The sequence below is a fragment of the Aedes aegypti genome, chromosome 2 (assembly GCF_002204515.2).
Source record: "Aedes aegypti strain LVP_AGWG chromosome 2, AaegL5.0 Primary Assembly, whole genome shotgun sequence".
NCBI lineage: Eukaryota > Metazoa > Arthropoda > Insecta > Diptera > Culicidae > Aedes > Aedes aegypti.
The window spans coordinates 351,878,271-351,899,484 of NC_035108.1; the positions used below are offsets into that span (position 1 = coordinate 351,878,271).

General features: G+C 38.1%; 2 protein-coding genes across 2 annotated transcripts in view; one reads left to right on the forward strand and one right to left on the reverse strand.

Moving 5' to 3' along the window:
* LOC110676862 (collagen alpha-1(IV) chain) overlaps positions 1 to 21,214 on the forward strand; it is a 199,147-nt gene that overhangs the window by 24,008 nt on the left and 153,925 nt on the right. The gene's annotated exons all lie outside the window — the stretch shown is intronic.
* Positions 8,635 to 19,285, reverse strand: LOC110676863. The gene is made up of 4 exons (XM_021846306.1): positions 19,169 to 19,285; positions 11,130 to 12,421; positions 11,012 to 11,072; positions 8,635 to 9,014 (listed from the first exon to the last, which is right to left on the reverse strand). Exons 2-4 carry the CDS (start codon positions 12,291 to 12,293, stop codon positions 8,728 to 8,730), a joined length of 1,512 nt encoding a protein of 503 aa, XP_021701998.1. The 5' UTR covers positions 12,294 to 12,421; positions 19,169 to 19,285; the 3' UTR covers positions 8,635 to 8,727.

Below are 21,214 nucleotides of genomic sequence, written 5' to 3' on the forward strand. Positions count from 1 at the left end.
TTCCCAAGGACAGACCGAGAATCGAACCCAGACACCTTCAGCATGGCTTTGCTTTGTAGCCGTGGACCACTCGGCTAAGGAAGACCCCGATATCTTTAGATACCCTCGTTGAAATATTTTCAAATTCACGGAGATATATGCTATATCTTTAAAAAAGTGGGTGCCAAATGCTTGGGCATTTTTTTATAGTGATAACGGTTTTTGACACACCGTGATGTTGTAGCTATAGAAGTACTTCGGTAAAACGGATCGAGTTTCTATGAGATCAGCAGAATGCCGGTCGATGTGTGCAAACCATTGCCCAGCGCAGAGCCGGGAAGAGATGGATAGTCATAAATATTACTTCATTGCAACTCGTGAACCGAACTTGAATGAGGTGGAAAATGGTTTGTATGAGAGTTAGAATGTATGCATTTAAAGCAAATGTGGCAGCGAATTGTGTCAGCTCAGGAATAATCACGGTCATATGGGAAACTTAAAAGCGTGATATTCAAAGTAATTGACTTTGTATTTCAAAGGGGGAATGAGTGTTGGTTAGCCTATGATGGATTATCAAAAGACTATTGATACTATTGATCAGTTTTTTGGATTTATCTTCAAAATTCCATACGGAAATGCAAATATTGCAAGTTTTATATTTTTAGAATAAATAAGTCGATAAAATTCCCAACCCGAAAGATCCGATGGGATTCGAACCCATGTCCCTCAGGTTGTTTACCGCTATGGCTGCCTTCTCTTATAGGCCTTATTAGAAATATAACAGTCCGGATCATTTGACAAGCCATCATTCATGTTTTGTACCTAGAAGTAAAATGACGTTTTATCGCTCATGAATAAAAACTATTGGCTCCACGAAATACCTCACGAATTCCTTCAGGAAAATCTCCAATGATAACTTCAAGTATTCCTCCCGACATATCTCCGGAAATTTCTGAAGAGACTGTTCTTGAGATTTATCCACAAATTCATTCGAAGATTTTTCAAGGGATTTTACTAGAAATCTAGAGCTAATCTACAGTAATCTCTACAGCGAGTTCTTCGGGGATTCTTCTGGGAAAAACTTTTGACCACTATGATTTTTACGACCAGCTTCTACAGGGCTCCAGGAATATCTTCTATAACACAGCGTAACAAAAATGACACTTTTGCGTGTCTCAAGGATCAAATTATGTGTCTCTAGTAGTTTTGGGGTTGCCGAATCTGATGCCATTCTCAGAAATGTTCCAGCACGTCACAATTTTTAGCTACAGGTCGCCAAAGTTGTGAAAAACACTGGTTTTATTGATGTGTACATACAATTTAAGGTATAATTTATCAAACTTTTTTGTGATCTAATCCACCAAGCATGCAAAATAGGACCTGAACTTTCAATTTGGACATAATTTGGTTGAAATTGCACTATTAAATTGAGATTAAACCGATTTTTACAACATGCTTACTGTCTCCATACCAAATTCATCGTTTCTCTTATATGGGAAAATGCAAAACTTTTGCAAATCATCAAAAAATAACTTTTCCGCATCGAAAGTATTATGAAATTTATTGATAAGTTTTGCTGTAAACATAAAGTTTAGATTCCGGGGCAAATTTGGCGAATAAATTGCCTTACAAGCCGGCAAACTTGCATGCAAGTTGGCTAAAATAGTCAATTTTTCCATTTTCAACAGCCAATATCTCAAAAACTAGACGTGCTGTGATATTTTTGAAAACGGCAATGGAATCAGCAACCCTTAATTAAGTAAATAGAGGTATTTTGGTGCTTGAGACAAAAACGTGTTCCGCAGTGTAATTCTTCTAGGAATTCTGACAGCAGTTCCTGCAGGGATTCCTCCAAGGATTATTGCAGAGATTTCTGCAGGAAAATATCTACATTTATGTTCCTAGAAATTTCGCAAGAAGTTTCCGTAGGAATACTTTAGTAATTCTTGAAGTCCTGAAGTTTTTACTGGCATTCCTATAGGAATTTTTCCAAGAATTTTTCCAAATGAGACCAGAATTTCTTCAAGCGACTTATCCTGACATTCTTTCAGAGATTTATCGAGAGACTCCTTCAAGGATTCATCCAGGAAAGGATTACTCCAGGCATTTCATCAGAAATTCCTCCATAAATTCCTCCAAGGATGCATGAAAGGATCTCTCCAAATAGTTTTCTTCAAAGCTTCATTGATTTCTCCAGGGATCGATTAAGAAATTTCATCAGGAAAGTCTTCAGGAATTCCTCTAAAGATTTTACAAGAAATATCTTCATGATTTTTTTAGGGATTTCTTCAGAATTTCCTTTGGAAAATCGCTACGTGAATTACTCTAAGAAATTAAGCAATTTTTCAGGTTATCTTCCCTCGGAAATTTCTCTAGGCCTTCTGAAATTCCTCCGGGGATTTCTTCATGAATTCTCCTAGAAATTCCTCCAAAGGTTTACGGGGCCTTCCTCAGCCGAGTGGTTTGAGCCCGCGGCGACACAGCAAAGCCATGCTGAAGGTGTCTGGGTTCGATTCCCGGTCGGTACAGGATCTTTTCGTAATGGAAATTTGCTTGACTTCCCTGGGCATAAAATATAATCGTACCTGCCACACGATATATGAATGCGAAAATGGCAACTTTGGCAAAGAAAGCTCATAGTGAATTACTGTGGAAGTGCTCGTAAGAACACTAAGCTGAGAAGCAGGCTCTGTCTCAGTGAGGACGTAATGCCAAGAAGAAGAAGAAGATTAACCATGGAATCATCCTCATTCCTCAAAGGATTATCCAGGGATTTCTCCAGAAATATCTCTGTAGAGATTTCACCCGAATAATCTTCACAGTGATTCTTCTAGGCATTCCACCAAAGATTGCTCCAGGAATTTATCCAGAGATTCCTTCTGTGATGCCAGGGATTCCTTTAGCAATTTACCTAAGTGATCCTTCAAAGATCTCTTCATCAATTGCACCAGGTAACCTTTCATTGATTCATTCAGCAATATACCCAGGTAATCCTTAAGACATTCTTCCAGGAATTTCTCTAGTGACTTTTCCAGGAAGTCTTCCAGGAAAATCTCTACATGGATTCTTCCAGAGATTTACTCTGGAATTTCTTCAGGAATGTCTCCAAGAATTGCACCAGAAAAATCTTTACATGGGTCATTTGAAAATAGTTCCAAATATTTATTAAGGAGTTCCTCCAGAGATTTCATCAGATATTCATCCAGAGATTTCCTGCAAGATTTTTTTGGACGGATTTTTAAAGGAGTCATCCAGGGATTAGGCAAGGATTTGTAAAGGGATTCTCCCAGAGATTTTTCCAGTTATTACCCTAAGGGTTCCATCATGTTATACTACAGAGATTTGTCAATATTTTTTTCTAGGGAGAACTCTGAGGGTTACTCTAAGGATTTCTTCATGGTTTTTTCTAGAGGTTCCACCAAGATTGGCTCAAAGAATTTCTCCGGCGATTACTCCAATAATGTATACAGGGGCTTTTTGAAAATTTCCTCAGTTACGGAATTATCGAGCAATTCCTGGAAAATTCTTGGAGGAATCCCTGGAAGCACATTTTGGGTAATTTCTGATTGAATCCTTGAAGGAATTTGTAAAGGAATTTTCGGAGGCTATAACGAATCTCTGGAAAAATATTCTCGGGAAATTCTTGGAGGATTACTTTGAAAACATCTTTGGAGTATTTCATGTAGTGATTTTCTTGGAGATATTCCTGGGAGAATTATTGAAAAAAAAGCCTTGTATTTTCGTTGTAGAATCTCTGGAGAAATTCCTAGCGGAACCCCTGAAGAAAATCTTAGTGGAATGGGTAAATTTCTGCACGTGTGCTTAGAGAAAAATTCCCGAAGAAACCCAGTAAAGATTATACTGCATGATTCTATGGAGGAATCACTGCAGAAATCGCTCGCAAAATCTCTAGAAGAATCATTGTAGAGATTTTCCTACAAAAATCCCTGGCGAAATACCTAATAGAATTCCTGAAGAAATCGCTGTAGGGATTACGGTAGTTATTATTTTGGGGGAATTTTTGGTTCAATCCCTGGAAGAATCTTCGAAGAAATTCCTGGAACAATCCCTGCAAGAGTGTCTGGAGAAATGTTAGTGAAAACTTTGGAGTTTTTGTTTTTTTTAATTATGAATCGTGGTTTACGGCTAACTAGCCGAGTGGAAGTTTAATAACTACCGTAGGGGTAACGCGCCCTAACTAGAGATCAGGGAGTCGTGAGTTCGATTCTCACTGAGAAGACGTGTAATTTTTTCGCAAATTTTCACATCAATTTGTCCATTTAATCCAATTGCATAGTATATGTAATGTTTAGCTTTTTGGCAGTTGTTAAACTTTGGAGTTATTTAGATAGGAACTCATGAAGGAATCTCTGGAAGTCTTTCTGAAGGCATTCATAACGCCATATTTTAACTGGTTTCAAAATTGCGTTTGCGGTCAATAATTCTTATTCGATAAAATGGCAATACATTGAAAAATCGTTAAAAATTACATGTGTATATTCAGTTAAGTTTCCTACCAGACCCTGCCACCCACATTGTACCAACCTCAATTACTCATCTGATTTGTTACCGAATTATATGATATTTTTTGTCGACAATAAGCTTCAACTAAACATCAAACAAAACAATCAGCTTCTTTCGATAAAAAAATAGTTGCGAAACAGTGGTGGGAGAAAAATGAGTGGTGCCTAAAAAGAAAACTGATTTGTAACTGATTTTGCAGAAAGGATTTTGCAAAGAGTTCAATAAAGCCATCAGCCCAACCTTTAAACAACATCATCAGCACACATATGAGTTGAAATGGTCGCCAACAATATTTCGCCAATTCACTCGGTTCATGGCCGCTTCTCTCCAATCCTCGACTGCGACCCACGCTCTCCAAAACCTGGTGCTCCTGGTCAATCCAGCTAGCTCGCTGCGCCCCACTCCTTCTTGTTCCGACCGGATTCGTAGCGAACACCATCTTTACAGAACTGTTGTTCGGCATTCTTGCAACATGGCCTGCCCAGCGTATCATTCCAGCTTTAGTCACCTTCAGGATACTGGGTTCGCCGTAGAGTTGAGCGAGCTCGTGGTTCATCCTTCGCCGCCACATGCCGTTCTACTGCACGCCGCCGAAGATCGTCCTTAGCACTCGGCGTTCAAAAACCCCAAGAGCTTGCAAGTGCTCCTCGAGCATAGTCCACGTCTCATGTCCGTAGAGGACTACCAGTCTTATGAGCGTTTTGTACATCGTGATGCGCCTTCGTATTTCCCGACTAACGTTATTGTCAGCCGTCAGCAAGGATCCGATGTAGACGAACTCGTCCACCACCTCGAAGGTATCCCCATATATCGTAACATTGCTTCCTAGGCGGCCCTGTCGCGCTCAGTTTCGTCTATAAGCATGTACTTTGTTTTCGACACATTCACCAATAGCCCGACATCCATCTGCTTCAATCACTGAAGGTCATATCGGGCGTCGGTTTCAATGTCAGGGAACTTTAAGAGCTGTTTTATCATTACCAGGTAGTGGTCAGAGTCGTTGATAGTACCACTGACGTCTATCATGTCGGAGAAGTGCAATCCTTCAATCAAAACCTAATTGATTTCAAATTCCGTATGCTGTGATGATCTCCAGTTCAGATGTATCATTACGGGAGGAAGTAGGTGCTAAGAATGGTTATATTCTTGGAGGTGGCAAAAGCAATCAGTCGTAGGTCATTCATGTTTGCCAGTCTGAGGGTCTTGATTTTTCCAATAGTCCGTCCAAACTTCTCCTCTTGGTCAACCTGAGCGTTCAAATCTTCTATAAAGATCTTGACGTCATAGTTTGGATAGCGGTCGTACTCGCGTTCCTGTTGCGTATGAAATGTTTCCTTGTCATCATTAGTGAAGTTGATCAACCGTTGATCTTCAACCTGTTCATGGTAGTTCCTTCCTGAGTAAACCGGCAGATTTTACAATCATATTTCCAACACATTGGAACAGGAAAATACGATCTGGCCTTGGTGTCCACCTGGTATCTTACCTAAAGTGAGTCGTTTGTCGATCGCACATTGGCATACCGTAAAACGGGGTAACTTTGATAATGCGGGTAACTTTGATAATGCGTAACCCACCGCATACTGAATGAAATATCATAATTTCTGTTAATCAGTTAAGCAAAACGAATGCAAAACTAAAGAATATTAGTATGACACTTCATGTAAGAGCGGTTTTCATTTTAATCAAGAACATTTTAGGCTTTTTATACGAATTTAAAAAATTTACACAATTTCAGCATTTTCAAAACGTTTACAAACAATCTGTTCTACGATCACTATTTGATGTAGTTTTGAATAGTTGGCCACTTATCTTTGATAGCCTAGTTATCATAGAACTTGAATACGGTCTTAAATCTCTTAGCGAAAAGCATATTCACAATCTGGGACCATTTTTGTAATCTAAGTCAGAAATTTCCATATAACGTTAAACGCCTAGAGGTATGCAATGCCCTACAAAAGTTCGTTATTCATTCAATTTTGTTCGAATCATACTCCATTATCAAAGTTACCCCAAAACAGAAAACCAACTTTCGATTACATAAAAAATTGTATAACCTTTCAAAATAAATCTTTTGGCAATTTATCGACTGTAATCGATAGCTAGGATGCCAGTACTTGTTTTAAAAATATAAATTGTAAATCTTTGAAACAGCATGCATAAATATTCAAGTATTCTTTGAAAAAACTATCAAAGTTACCCCGTTTTACGGTACCTTTGTTTCCCAATAACGTTTACTATAATTATTAACAAACCTGCATCTCCACGTCCTGAAAACTGTTTCAAATCACTACATTTTCAAATTGTTATATATAAGCACGAATCCAAAACATGCCTGCAAGAATATGAAAGCAGAAAACTGTTCAAAACAGTCTTTCATCGTTCTAGCGTTCCCACGACGAATATTTTTGGCCCCATATTTTTTTGTCTCATTTAGATCTTTCAAATGATGTATGAACAGGCTTGATAGAAACACCTCTGCGATGCAAAAGGAGGCAATTTTACCGTTGTTCTGAGGAGAAAAAACTGAACTCAAAATTCTCAACACAGATCCTCAAGCGATTTGAGTGCAAGTGCAAAAAATATGAGGTTTTTTTTTCAGATACTCTCACTCTCTTGTTGCAATGCTCACCTTTACTCACGCTTCAAATGAACTCTTGAGTCTGCCAACCGAACAAAACAGTCCCCGGGGAGTTGTGAGGGCACCCTTTTTTGATGGAATTTTACTCTGTTGTGTTTCGACCTGCATATTCCTCGCTCATTTTTCGTTGCTTCTCTGCTTAGAATTTTTTGTCTCCCTCTCAAAGAGGCAAAGGCAGCACGCTGCTCTAGAGTATTTCACCGAACTCTAATGATGTTGAAGAGTATTATCAAGCCTGTAGTATGAGTCATCTGTGTACATTCCGGGACCAAAGTACATACAATTTTGCCCATTCTCCTTTAAAATTCAAATATTGGTCAATGTAGTTTCGATAGAAGGCTATAGTTTTCGGTAAAGTTGTTCGTTAGATCAACGGCTACTCGAAAGTACAACTGTTCCGAAAGCACCAGACTTCAAGATTAAGTTAAGAATTTAGAGACATATGGGTTTGAAATATTTGAGGCTCCTAAATGTCACCTAGTGACGAAATTCGATATAAGTCAGATACACAGCTAAAACTATTCTGTAAATTTCAATTTATTTTCATGCACATATTTGGAGCATGCAAATACACGTAATAATAAGCCTTTGTTTAAATTTACACGGCTTGAGAAATAAAGTCATGTAAAATTCAATTACATTTAATTTTCAACTTTGCTCTACTCCTTAGTTGATTAGTAATTTTACACGTTACTGTATTTTTACATTGAAATCAACTTTTTGGCTGCCGTTAGGCATTCCATAGGATACTATACTGCGATAATCAGTAGGGGAAGATTCGGATATCAATCGGTTTTAGGAGTAAAGTGTAATAAGGGAATCTGGGGCAAAACAAGCTACAGTGCCCCTTTAGGCTATTTGCGAAGTTATTGGGAACAATTTTTTACCAGGGATTGATAGCAAATACAGTCGAAGCTTGTTATAACGACATCGCAAGGGACCGTCTTAATAGAGAATAGTGATAACATTAAAATCTTTTTCAAGGGATCGAAAAATGTCGCTATAGAGCTTTTGTCGCTATCAAAGTGGTCGTTATGACGAGCTTCGACTGTATTGCCAAAGTACGATTTGACAAAAAAATGCCACGAAGGAGTCATTTGCCCCAGGTATCCCCCAGAAGGCCGGCTCCAAAGGCACGTTCACCACCAGTTAGGAGATTTGCATTTGGTGCTTTCAAATGATATATTAGACGAAAACTGTCTTCTACAAGGTTGTTTGTATAAGTTAAGCCCTTTGTTTCATGTTTTTCAAAATTAAGGTGATCAGTAGGTATTACAGTCAAATCTCCCTAACTCGATATTTTATATTTCGATGTCAAGTTAGAGAACCAAAGTTAAAATTTGTTTTCATGGCTACCTCGAATGGTCTCTTGCATTTGCACTGTTTTTGTGAATCATAACTCGAAACCTCTTTAACTCGAAAGTCCCTTCAATATCGAGTTAAGGAGAGATGACTGTAGTATTCATATATAACCACTCGAAGGACATATTCTATCATTTAATGAAACAATTCAACAGATAATCGCATCTTAACATGTTTTATTTTTCATCTGATTATAGTTTTTTACACATCTTTCACTTGGCTTAATCCCTTACATCAAAGCTAGCTAAGGCGGAAATTACTTTCCGCACTTTTCGTTGCCTTTGGCCTACGCGGCTAGCAGCCGATTTTGACGCAACAAAGGTGATGATTTTTAAAAAATATTCTTGGATTAGCTCCAAGAACTTTGACAAAGCTTTTACGTACATAAAATTATGGACAAAATGAATCATAAAAAGATCTTCCATAGCTGCGATCACGTCACTCGCTCCCTCGGACACCCGTATTCCATTCGCGTATACGTAAATAACTGTTCTGCCATTGCCGACATCTGAAACATGAAAAATAAAACAATTAAGTTCAATATGTATTATATTCATTGGAAGAGTCAAGCAGCACAAATTAAAGAAACGTTCAATTACTTTTAGGTGAAGATAAATTGAATCTACCATTAAAATGTTCAGGAACACAAATTCAAAAAAACAGCGGTCCACGTTGGAAATTTGATCGATTCGTTACCACCAGTAATTAATTAATGAAATAACCCATATAGATATCATCGGTAGTTTCAAATTTTCGATAGTTTGTAGAAAACTAACTAAAATATCTGATTATTATAATGAAAGCTTTGCCACTGTCTGGAAAATCATTGAGCCTGTCAACAACACTATAAAAAACCGCGATCAAATATCTAAAATGATCTCTCCCTGGAAAATATAAAAACAAACCCAGGGGAAAACAAAATATGCCAACCAACAAAATGAACAAACGAAAAACACTTAAAAATGTAGAAAACATTTGTTCTGGTCTAAACTTGAGCGTTTGATACTTAAATTTGGACAGGCCTTTTTATAAAAAAGCTCTTGAAGAAAAGTAGTTAAACTAAATTATTCAAAATCATTATAAACAAATTGATTGAAAATCAATAATAAGTTAATTATATATCAATAGTTGGACGCTAAGGCCAGTTACTTTTTTCGATGTTTGATAAGACAAGAGCTTAAAAATTATTCCGATCGTTTTTGAGCTAATCGTACCAATTCTAATAGCACAGACAAACAGACGTCACACTCTCACCGATGTCCATCGACCACCTTTTTAACGGCCGATTCAAATATATGGTAGGTGGCCAATCCACCGCCCGCAGCGCTCGCATCGTTTTTGTTCGCGTTTGACGTTTACACACTACCGCCATCTGTTGGTCCATCGGCCAAACACACCGATTTTAGCATTGGGCGTACATGTCATCATGACTATAATTTTGATCGGGATTTGTTCTAAGTGTTACGTCTGTTTGTCTGTGCTAATAGTCTAACGTTTGTCGAAAATCTGTGTATCATCTGTGCTACCATGAGTAAGACAGGGTCAACTATAGTCATTTGCCTTGAGTATAGCATATAGAATTATCTCCAAACAAAATCATTGTCACGATAACATTCACGCCTATTGCTGAAGTACAATGCATGCACTTAAATGACCGGTTGTTGACTTTCAAAATTTGAACCTACCGTGAAAAAGGTAAACAACGAAAGTTCTTAACAATGTTATAGTTGACCGAACTTGGCTTTCATGCTCCCGGCCTGTCAGTACCCCACATAAGAAGCTGATAGCCAACTTATAATAGGGTTCTAAAGCCCTGTCCCAATTTTAGTTCCAAACGCTTGAGTTTTGGCCAAAAACACATGTTTACTCAACTTTTTAATATTTTTGGTTTGTTTAAGTCCAAAAAACATTTTTTATGTTTTTTAAGATTTTGTCACACCCCTTGGCATTAACTCAAATTTTGGGTGTATTTTGTTTTGCGTGTCCCTTCCGAAATGCCAGGTAGGAACAACCCCAGTGTTAAAACTAAAAGCCCTGTGGTGTTTTTGTCGACTAAGCAAACGTCAAACATGATCAAAAGTGTCAAGGTTCATTCATGGACCCATTTTTGAAATTAAAGTTTAAATATGATATAGCCGTTATTTGCGCGGGAAAAATTGCTGAAGTAGTTGCAGTAACATGCTCTTTCGTATTATTAAATAAAAACAAGATTTAATTAAACATTTTAGGACCCTATTCTCGCATAATTTGTGATCTCGCCCTAAAAGCCATTATTAACCGAGTGTGTAGCTCGTAGTTTTTAAGCAAATGAATGAACCAAGACAAAAACTATCACCACTGCGAGATAGAGGAATATCTTCTCTTCACCGCAGCATTGGTAAATACAGTGTAAATCCACTCGTTTACTCAGTAATAACAAGCTACACACTTGATTAACAATGGCTTTTAGCGCGAGATCATAAATTAGGCGAGAATTTATCTATATTTTAGGTAATCTACACTTACCAACAGCTACTAGCACCGGTCCTGAAGTGTCAACTGCTATGTCCTCAATGCGAGTGCCAACCTGAAATACAACACAAACAGTTTGATAATATTACAAAACACTGCTGAAATCACTCACCTCTTTATGAACGATTAAATCTCCGAAGTTCTCTCCCACCAGCGAACACAAGAATTCCAATATATCTCGATCTGATGACAAGTTGTTTAGATGTAAATCCGTTTTGCAGGTCAAAGAAAAACGTATGATTTTGTCTCGTTTAGACGTAAAATACCGCCGAAGATCAGCGATTTTTACTCCGGTAGCCTTCTCGAAATGAAATGTCAATAATGACCTACGGCGTAGAACCGGTAACTGAGCAATCATTTTTCCTGTGGCAACTTTTTCATCTAACTTGTATCTTACGAAGGACTGCGTTTGAACCAGAAAATCGTCCGTCAATAGTTGAGTTTCGTCTCGAGTCAGAATTGAGATCAAGGTGTTGTCGCATTTGTTGGACGATTTTTCCCAGTACTCTTTTAAAGTACCGGCTCGAGCATTACGCTTTTTCTTCAAACTTATGTCGATATTAGCCGTAGGTGCTTGCGCGCTTTTAAATCGATTCAAGTAATTGTTCCTGTTAATCATTTTATATTTCATTTCGATGTAGCCTTGACCAGCGCCGAATCCGTCGTCGTCCGTATAGTCCAAGGCCGGGAATTTATTAAAAACTTGACGTGCTACAGTTTCCATTATGTCTGCTCTTATCTGATTGTCAATTGTACGCAATTGATCAACAATCGCGTTTGTGAGAGTTGTTATTTCGGTCTTAGCGATACGTACAGACGGGGGAGTGTAGACTCCTGGATTAGCTTTTTTAAAATCATCCAAAGCGCGCAAGCGATCCAGAATGTTGTCACTGATTTTCTCCCAATTGATGTTGAAACAACGGAATTTCATTTCTGTCGATGCGTGTTTCTTAGAACTTTTGAGTAGCTTTGTGCCATCGGGAAGGTTGCGTTTCATACTCGAATTCGGGGATAGATTTTCCACATCGTCCGAAGCACTACACTTGATCGAATGTTCACCACAATTTTCGATTGCTGTTGACGGATTTGAATCTTCTTCATTCTGTTGCTGTTCGCAGGGTGTGTTGTTGAGGGGATCGTGTATTATAGCATCTTCCGAGGGTCGATCAACGTTATGAGCATTCGGAACGGTGCTCAACTTAGGCTCATCTTGTGTATCCACGACGGCATCGGCTAGGAGCTCATCCTCAGTATTCAAAAATTGCACAGCAATCATCTCATCTGCATTTATAGCAGTGGTGCTGGACGAGGATATTTCAGCGTTCGACACGACCGATACAATTCGTGGTACTGTTAGAACTTGCAGCGTTGATTGATCTTGCGTTGCGTCAACCGAGATTGATCCTGGAAAAAAGGAAAGTAAATATTAACTGATAGCACATATTTCCACAAGTTTTAGTTAATTAATTAATAATTCATACATATTTCTTAGAACCAAGTAAAATGTGTGAAATTGATACAAAGGCATAAACAAAACATAATAGGCATTAATGGTCAACAGCTATGATATCTCAAATTTGGTGAAATTTCACATGGAAATATAAATTCTTTTTTCCGGCTTCCATAGTATTTGATACATAATAAAAAAAAAGAATAGACTTGATGAATGAATAAAATATTTTTCATGAAGTTCTTCTAGATAGGGGCACATGGGGCAAGAAGGACACCTGGGGCAAGAGTGCCACCTCTAATTTCACGTAGTTCAAATCAATTTTTTGATGTTTAACGCAGGATAAGTATAAATTGAGGGTTTTGTAAATATTACAGTTAAAAATGTTTAGTACAATAAATTAGAAAAATGTCTTTAACTCACCAACGCAAAATATGCGAAATATTATAAGAATGTAAGACTGAAAAACAAGGTTTGACCGGGGACACCGCAATTTTGTCATATAAAATCAAATGAACTTTTATTTTTCTTGTTTAATATTGCATTCAATCAATGTTTCCTACTAAATAAAATCAAAATAAACCATCTTGGACATTCAAAATGGTTTCTGAAATTTTTTTACTATTATTATTACAGTCAAATAAGATGAAAACTAAGTTAATTTCGTAAAATTACTTCTGAACTATAAGTCAACTTTTATCCCTCAGTTTTTATCTTTACTTACTCTACAATTTCTCCTTTAGGCGGGGAAATAATAACAAACAAAATTTGTGGCATTTTGCTCTGGTGGTCTTCTTGCCTCATACGAGTGGCACTCTTGCCCCGTGCCTCGTTTAAAAACCTCATAAGAAGGGACATTTTCAAAAATCTCAAATCATCATGTGTTTCTTATATTTTTGAAATCTATCGATAACATCATTTAGAACAAGAGCTGAGCTTGCGCCTACAATCTTCAAAAATTGTGCTAATCAACCATAATTTGAACCTATATATCTTAAGGTGTCCTCCTTGCCCCCAGCCCCCCTATTTTCCCAGCGTTGCATCCTAAGATTACATCTGCAATTCTGCCAATCGATTCTCAAGTAATTTCTCAAGTAAAATCTCTATGGATCCTAAAAAGTGCAAGGTTTTACGCCAATTATTACTACAAAAATTATTCCAGACCTTTCCCAAACATTGCTACATTTTTATCAGGGATTCCGCCCGATTCATTAGGCAATTCCTTTAGAAAATTTTGCATAAAATTGTCCAGAGATTCGGTTGATAAGTTTTCATATTATCTTAACAATTTATCTAGGAAATACTTGGATACGCAGCCCGTATCTCCTTTATGTGATTCGAAAGTCCAGAAGTATTTTCGGAGATCCTTGTAGGATATTTTAGAACTTATACAAGTTACATCAGAGGTTTCTTTAGAGTTTTCTTTCAAAAGTACAAACCGGATTTTGTTTTTCAAAAAGGTATCCATAAATTTCTTTGTTCTATAAAAAAAAAAATATGTGAAGATTTCCTTGAGAACTTTCTTAAAGAATTTCTTCCGAAATTGCTGAAAGAATGTTAAAATGAATCTCTGTAGTGATTCTTCAAGGTATCCTTAGATATATCTACTTGAAATCTTAAAAAAAATTCTGAACGACAATTTGAATTCTTGAATTTTTATTTGTTGCGAAGGTTGAGCCACTGCGTCATATAGATGAAACTTTTGACTTGAAGATTGCACGGTGTTCCCCTGACCGTTATTATCAGATAAAAAATCTCCAACAAATCTGTGCTCACCAGTCGTTTTCTATAGCTAAGCTGCATGTCGGGGCAAAATTTTAAAAAAATCGTAGGGCCCGTTTTGAAGTTACGCTCTTTTTTCTGTCTTCATTAACGAAATATTTGGCCCTGAGCTAGTTCATCTCGGGACCAACGGCTTTACTTCCCTTCCGAAGGAAGTTGTCACTAGAACATTTATGTCATAAGTGACTATCTCGGGGATGGGATTCGATCCCAGGTCCTCGGCGTGAGAGGCGTGTATTCTAACCACTACACCAGGCCTGTCCCCTAAGTTTCGCCATTTTGATTGTATGAGTCCACAAAATCAAAGGAAATCTGAGATATTTGAACGGATTTTTATTGGCTGTGCTTATCAGAAGAAATAAACCATCAAAATTTGGTTCAACGTAGGTGTTTTTAGTTATTTGTAACCTCCGGGCGGAGTTTTGAATGAAAAGATCGACACAATTTTGAGTTACACCCTTTTAAAATGTAACTATCCAGCTTTTTACGCTAGCCATGTTGACTATCTCCACTGAACTGAAACTCAAAAATAAATCCTTAGTAACCCATCACTCACTGAAATAATTTTCGTTGCTTTTCTGTCAATCAAACTAAAATCTAATACCGATTTGCATAGATGTGTGTGTGTGTGTGTGTGTGTACAATCCATCTCCCACTGACCGGCAGTGCTTTTATGGAAGAAAATTGTATGCATGTATTTTTGATACCCTTCGATATCTTTATATCTGCAGACAATTTTAGCCCGGGAGATGAAAGGTGATAGCTCTACTGAAATTCCAACGACCCATTTCAAGAATGGCAGTAAATACACACACATTCTGAGGTCATTTTCATATACAGTAAGCCCCGCATAAAAACACCCAGATATCAAATGGATATATGAAATGTTTTTACACTTCCCGAATCGAAAATTAAATTTTCGACCCTGGCACGTATTTAGTTTCAAATGGTAATAGGTGAGTAAATAATAATAATGAACGATTTTACCTGGATGTAATGCTCTTTTTTTTTCGTCGCCACACTGAGCTATACACTAAAGCTATACGCCAAATGCTATACACTTTTTCACTGCACTGCGCGCATAACATGATCGCTTCACCCGCCCCTGCAGGAGCAAGCGTCACGGTCAAAGGATCACACACTCTAGTGGATCACGCCACTTTTCTTCCCCCCACTGCACTGCGCGCGTAACAAGATTGATCCTGTCTGACCGCTTCACTCACCCCCGCAGGAGCAAGCGTCACGGTCAAAGGATCACACACTACTAAATGATCTCGTGGATCACGCCACTTTTCTTCCCCCCACTGCACTGCGCGCGTAACAAGATTGATCCTGTCTGACCGCTTCACCCGCCCCCGCAGGAGCAAGCGTCACGGTCAAAGGATCACACACTACTAAATGATCTCGCGGATCAAGCCACTTTTCTTCCCCCCACTGCACTGCGCGCGTAACAAGATTGATCCTGTCTGACCGCTTCACTCACCCCCGCAGGAGCAAGCGTCACGGTCAAAGGATCACACACTACTAAATGATCTCGCGGATCAAGCCACTTTTCTTCCCCCCACTGCACTGCGCGCGTAACAAGATTGATCCTGTCTGACCGCTTCACCCGCCCCCGCAGGAGCAAGCGTCACGGTCAAAGGATCACACACTACTCTTGAAAAACAATTTTTGGCCCATAGTGGGGCAAAAGTTCGAATCAGCGGGGCAAAAGTTCGACCTATGTATAAAATCACGGAAAAATTTGCAAATTGCCTAAAATGCATATATTATCTTCAAATTTAGTTAAATTAGTCTGATCGTGTGAAAACTGTCACCAAAATTTTACATTTCTACTTAGTTTTGCGAAAAACTGCTATTTTTGAGTATATTACAATTAACCCGGTTTTGGGTAATTTTTTGATGAAAATTTAGTGTGTATTTTTCGTCAAACTTAAGTTTACGGCTGGTGTAAAGTATGCCTGTCATAAAAGAATCAATATTTTGTGTTTTAGCCAGCGAACTTTTGCCCCACACTAGATTCGAACTCTTGCCCCACCGGTGGGGCAAAAGTTCGAATAAGACAACCAATTTTAAAACTGTTATATCTAAAAATGGGTAAATATTTTGACACAAGTTTGTTCAGCAAAATTATAGCCAATATGTTGAAGGTTCACTGTATGGTATTTGTTTTGTTTTAGCTGCTATTGTTCTACTGGAAACTTTGATTATACCACTAAGGTCGAACTTTTGCCCCACCTTACTCTATACTTTGAAAATCAATAGATGATTATTTGTGCTACTGTAGTTTGAATAAATAAATAAATAAATAAATAAATAAATAAACTTTCTTCCGGACAGAAACGGCATTTTTCCCGGTTTTGGTGGCGAAAACTGTCCAAGTTCGTGGAAACAAATCAAAACGTCATCGTTCCGACCACCACAAACCACCATCCAAACGTCACCATCTCCTACTTCCGTGATCGACTGTTATGTTGCCGCCGCTTTTCTTGCAACGGGAGACAATGGAGACCTTATGTTATGGGGAAATTAGTCTCACTCTTTCACTCCTTCATAAAATTAGTAAACAACAAGGCCAGTAAACGTCAAAACCTTATACAAAATCAAAGCAGTGCAGAGCCCCATAGCACTCGCGGATGCAATGCACTCGATAATTTTTCCCCTACATTCTAACTACACTAAACAAACAATTTAAATACAATATTTAACAAAATGAACAAATTGAAATATTTTCAAAACACTGTGGTCCGATTTGCATAGATAATGCTTTAATCGTTTAATAATAATTCTCTCTTGTTTTTTGTAGGTTTCATTTAGATCATGGTCGCAATACCTTTTTGAGCTGCAGGCCAAATCATTGAAACAATATAGTATGGTACAACATTTACGTAAATCGAATGAAAATCAGTCAAAGGATTGTTGTCTGGAAAACTGAGATCTCTGCTACTGTATAATTTCAACAAGGTTTTGTGAAAACATCTCCCAGGTATAATATTACCCAGAGTTAAAATCTTGCTCAATATTACGCCATGGAGTCTTCAGACTACAGCTCTGGATTCAAAGAAAATTCTTGCTAGAAATCTGTGAGAATGATGTCCAGGTTTGCAAAAGCAAACCCCCCTTCCCTGTCAGCATACGACCAAAGCTCCCACCGAAATTAGTTACCCGATCTTCCCCAAGGTTACTCGTACCCCGGCCAGTACCACGAGGAGGTAGGGATAGGAGTTTATGGGCAAGAGGCTAAGGACCACACAAAGGGGTCTATTATTCCTGCAGGTACGCGAGTTACCGATGGTACGCCATGCCCAGCAATTTACCGTGCAATGTTTGATCCATTTTAATTTTTCCGTTAATTTGTATGCCTTGGTCTTGCGAAATTCAAAGAGCTAAGCCAGGTCTTTTAAATATTTCCCCTTCAAATTGTTGGGAGGAATGGTCAACCAAGTTATTTATTTATTTTTTTTTTCTTTTGCATGGTATTTAGTTGGAGCTGCCTGACAGCTTAACTTGTCAAGGCTGAACCCTCGGTCTGGCTTTAGCCAAGTTTCCCCTCTACCAGGACCAATCAGACGGACTAGGCTATGGTGCCCACATGACACTGTTTTTTATTAGTATTGTGACGTGGTAGTTTATTAACCCTTCAGTCGTCGCGCGGTTTGCCACCATCAGAACCACCACGCTGATGCTGTGTACGATAAGCGAGGTTTTTTCACCACTGTTGTACAAAATACAACAGCGCGACGACTGAAGTGTTAAAAATACCCATATTCCCTTGCGTCTGAGAAAAGGAAGCATTGTAAAAATCAGCAGCTCCATCAGAATTATTTGAAATAGTAGTGTTGTAGTGTCATTACTAATACTGTCTTGTCGAAATGGTTTTGAATAATTTGTCATTTAAGTGCTATTTCTATTACTCCTGTCTTTTACAAAAGACTAGAGTCTTAAATGTCAATTGTCGTCAAGTCTTAACAAAATTAGGCTGTTTAGTAGTACAGTCATCTCTCCCTTACTCGATATTGAAGGGACCATCGAGTTAGGGAGGTATCGAGTTACAGAACACAAAACCAATGCAACTGCGATCCAAGGGACCATCGAGTTAGCCTTGAAACATATTTTTTTTTATTCCGCCACCCTAAGGAAAAATATTGTTTATAAATACATCAAAAGACCTTTGAATACTATCAATACGTCAATCGAAACCTTTCAATTCATGTTCAGCAGGAAAAATATAAAAACTGATCAGAAACTTTGTGTTTTGAAAATTGTGGTGGCGAATACTCGAACACTTGTACCAGTATTCACTACGTTTTAAATTTCGGTTCCTAAATTCGACACCTACGTTTATTTCTTATGGCAAAACAAAGTGCAAAGTAGCAAAAAGTTAGAGCAATTTGATTTGTTTCTATTATTTTATGAGCGAATTTTGAGGTTTCTAAGAATGTTCCGTACCATCTTGAAGCAATGTAACGGATGCTAAACGATTGGCAGCTAAATGTGACGTAACACGGTATATAATCCGGGGTGGCGAATACTGGTACACCTTAACTATTCTCAGGAAGGTCTGGAGGAAAAGCATAGTGCACTAATTTTCAACCCACAAGAATTATTTGCTAATTTGCGGTAAAATAGGTCAAAATCGCATAAACGGGTAGAATTGGTGCTCTTTCCCTAGGACATCTTACCAAACACCATCAGCGTTATGGAAATGATGTTGTGCTGCTGCAGTACTATTGAGTGTTCCGTACTTTAGGGAATATTGGTCACTAAATTTTCTGCTAATTCTTCGGTTAGGCACACAAAAATTCGTTTTCAGGTTAACATAAGAGTCTAGACAGACCACTAATTCCGAATCTGCAGTCCAGCAGCTGTTGAACAACGCAATACTCACTTAGCTTCCAAAGCTTGTATAAACAACTAACCTGAACTGTCGTAGAAAACTGTGTTTTGTTTATTAGTTCACAGTTTTGCAAATAATGAATTCAATTTAATAAATTGAGAAATTTCCTGAAAACTTGCAAATATTTAGGTAGGTATTTGTTTACAGATGCGAAAAATGCAAAACAAGTGACTGTCGAAAATGTCAAAAGTTGTGTCAGAAATCTAGTGTAACATGTACGAAGCGCCTAACTCATTTTGGATATCCACACGGAGAAACTCATAAAATACACTCAGGAAAAATGGACTATCGAAATGTGCTATAGGCCTATTCACATGACGTCTCAAATCAGCTGATCGGGAAGCACTTTGACAGTTCTCCTATGAAAATGACAGGCCCGTGTTAGCACCGGTCCTCCACCGATGTAAACAAATGCATAGACGGATCTGTCACATGAAAAGGCCTATCAGTACTCAATGGCAAATATTCACACTCGATCACAATTTGCTTGCTCGGTAATTGTTTATACTGAGTACGAATTGTAAATCATAAAAAATACCGTACTTTCAGCTTTTTGATTGAAAATTTCTGAGGTTCAGTAATAATTTTTACTTTTTACTGAACCATGGTAGCTGTCAGACCCAATTTTGCAACATTACCGAACAGGCCGATAAGTCAGTAAAAACAATCACCGACTACATATTTAGTAGTTGATGTTTTTTACTGACTTGTCGTCAAAAGCAAATCAAAACAAACTGATGCGCATGCGGTAATGTGTTAAATGAGAATCTCCTGCTGTATAATCATCCGGCGCATCCATGATATTTAACAATGTTTTGGATCTCTTATGTAGTCATTTTCTCCATGTCCCCGTTTGATAAGATGAGGCGTTATTAAATATCACACTGGATTTAATCAAAACAAAATCCCAGGTCTCCCGTCAATTGACGCCGTTGCGACGATCTGCTGTTCCAAAACGTCTCGTAAAATGGCTTATACCGAGAGATTTCGGGTTGAAAGTATAATCGATATACCTGGACAAACATTTGAAGAGGGCCCAAGAGATCTTGAGTCATTTTTCAGAAACGTAGCATTGAGCCCTTTTCAGCCCGCCCACGCAAACCAACACCACTATCAGAAAAATTGGTGTTAGTTCTTCTCGATAGTGGTATTGGTGAGCGTGATCGAGTTGAATAGGGTAACGACTGTTTATTTCGTTCATAACCGCCAACAGTTGGCGCCAGCGGCAAAAAGTACAGGCACCAACCTTTCGAACATTCAGTTTCTTTCACTGGCCGCCGAGCGACGACACTGTTGTTTGTATTTCACCCACTGATCGTGCTACGCTGGATTCTCAAATTTCTCAAACTTCCAACACAAGCGCATGGAGGAATGGTAGTCGGAGAACTGTCAAAACGTATGAAAAATAATGAAAAACGTAAATTACTTGCAATTAGGAACCTGGATCAAAAAAGTAGTGATAAGAAATCAAGTGTAAAGTGAATACATAACTTTTTGTGTTTAGTTCATCTTCCGTGGTGCTTTCTTTGCTTCAGAATTTCGTTTTTACTACCACTGAATAAGTGCCATCTATTGCCTTTTCAGTTTTGAATATCGTCCTATTGGGCTCAACAGCGTCTTGCATAGCCAAAAATGATTGGCAAAAATGATAGCAATGAATACACTACGGAACACGAATTTGTCTCAAACATCAAAATACCGCTATTAACTTAACTAAGGATTGCTGAGTCCATTGCCGTTTTTTGAAATATCATAGCACGTCTTGTTTTTGAGATATTTCCTGTTGAAAATGCAAAATTTGCCTATATCAGTCAACTTGCATGCAAGTTTGACAGCTTGTATGGCAATTTATTTGCATAATTTGCCACATAATTCAAACTTCATGTGTTAAACAACACTTATCATAAGAGATCATAATATTGTCGGTGCTCATAAGTTATTTTTGATGGTTTAGAAAAGTATTGTATTGTGCCATATAAGAGGAACGAAGAATTTTGTATGGAGACTGCAAGCATGTTAAAAAAATCGAGTTAATCTAAAATTAATCGCGCAATTTCAACCAAAATAT

Bases quoted from the DNA above. Each gene is read 5' to 3' on its own strand.
- LOC110676863 (XM_021846306.1), bottom strand. From the start codon at position 12,293: ATGATTGCTGTGCAATTTTTGAATACTGAGGATGAGCTCCTAGCCGAT. The intron at 11,073-11,129 runs GTGAGTGATTTC...GTTGTATTTCAG, and splicing joins ATTTAATCGTTCATAAAGAG to GTTGGCACTCGCATTGAGGA. The intron at 9,015-11,011 runs GTAAGTGTAGAT...TTCATGTTTCAG, and splicing joins ACCGGTGCTAGTAGCTGTTG to ATGTCGGCAATGGCAGAACA.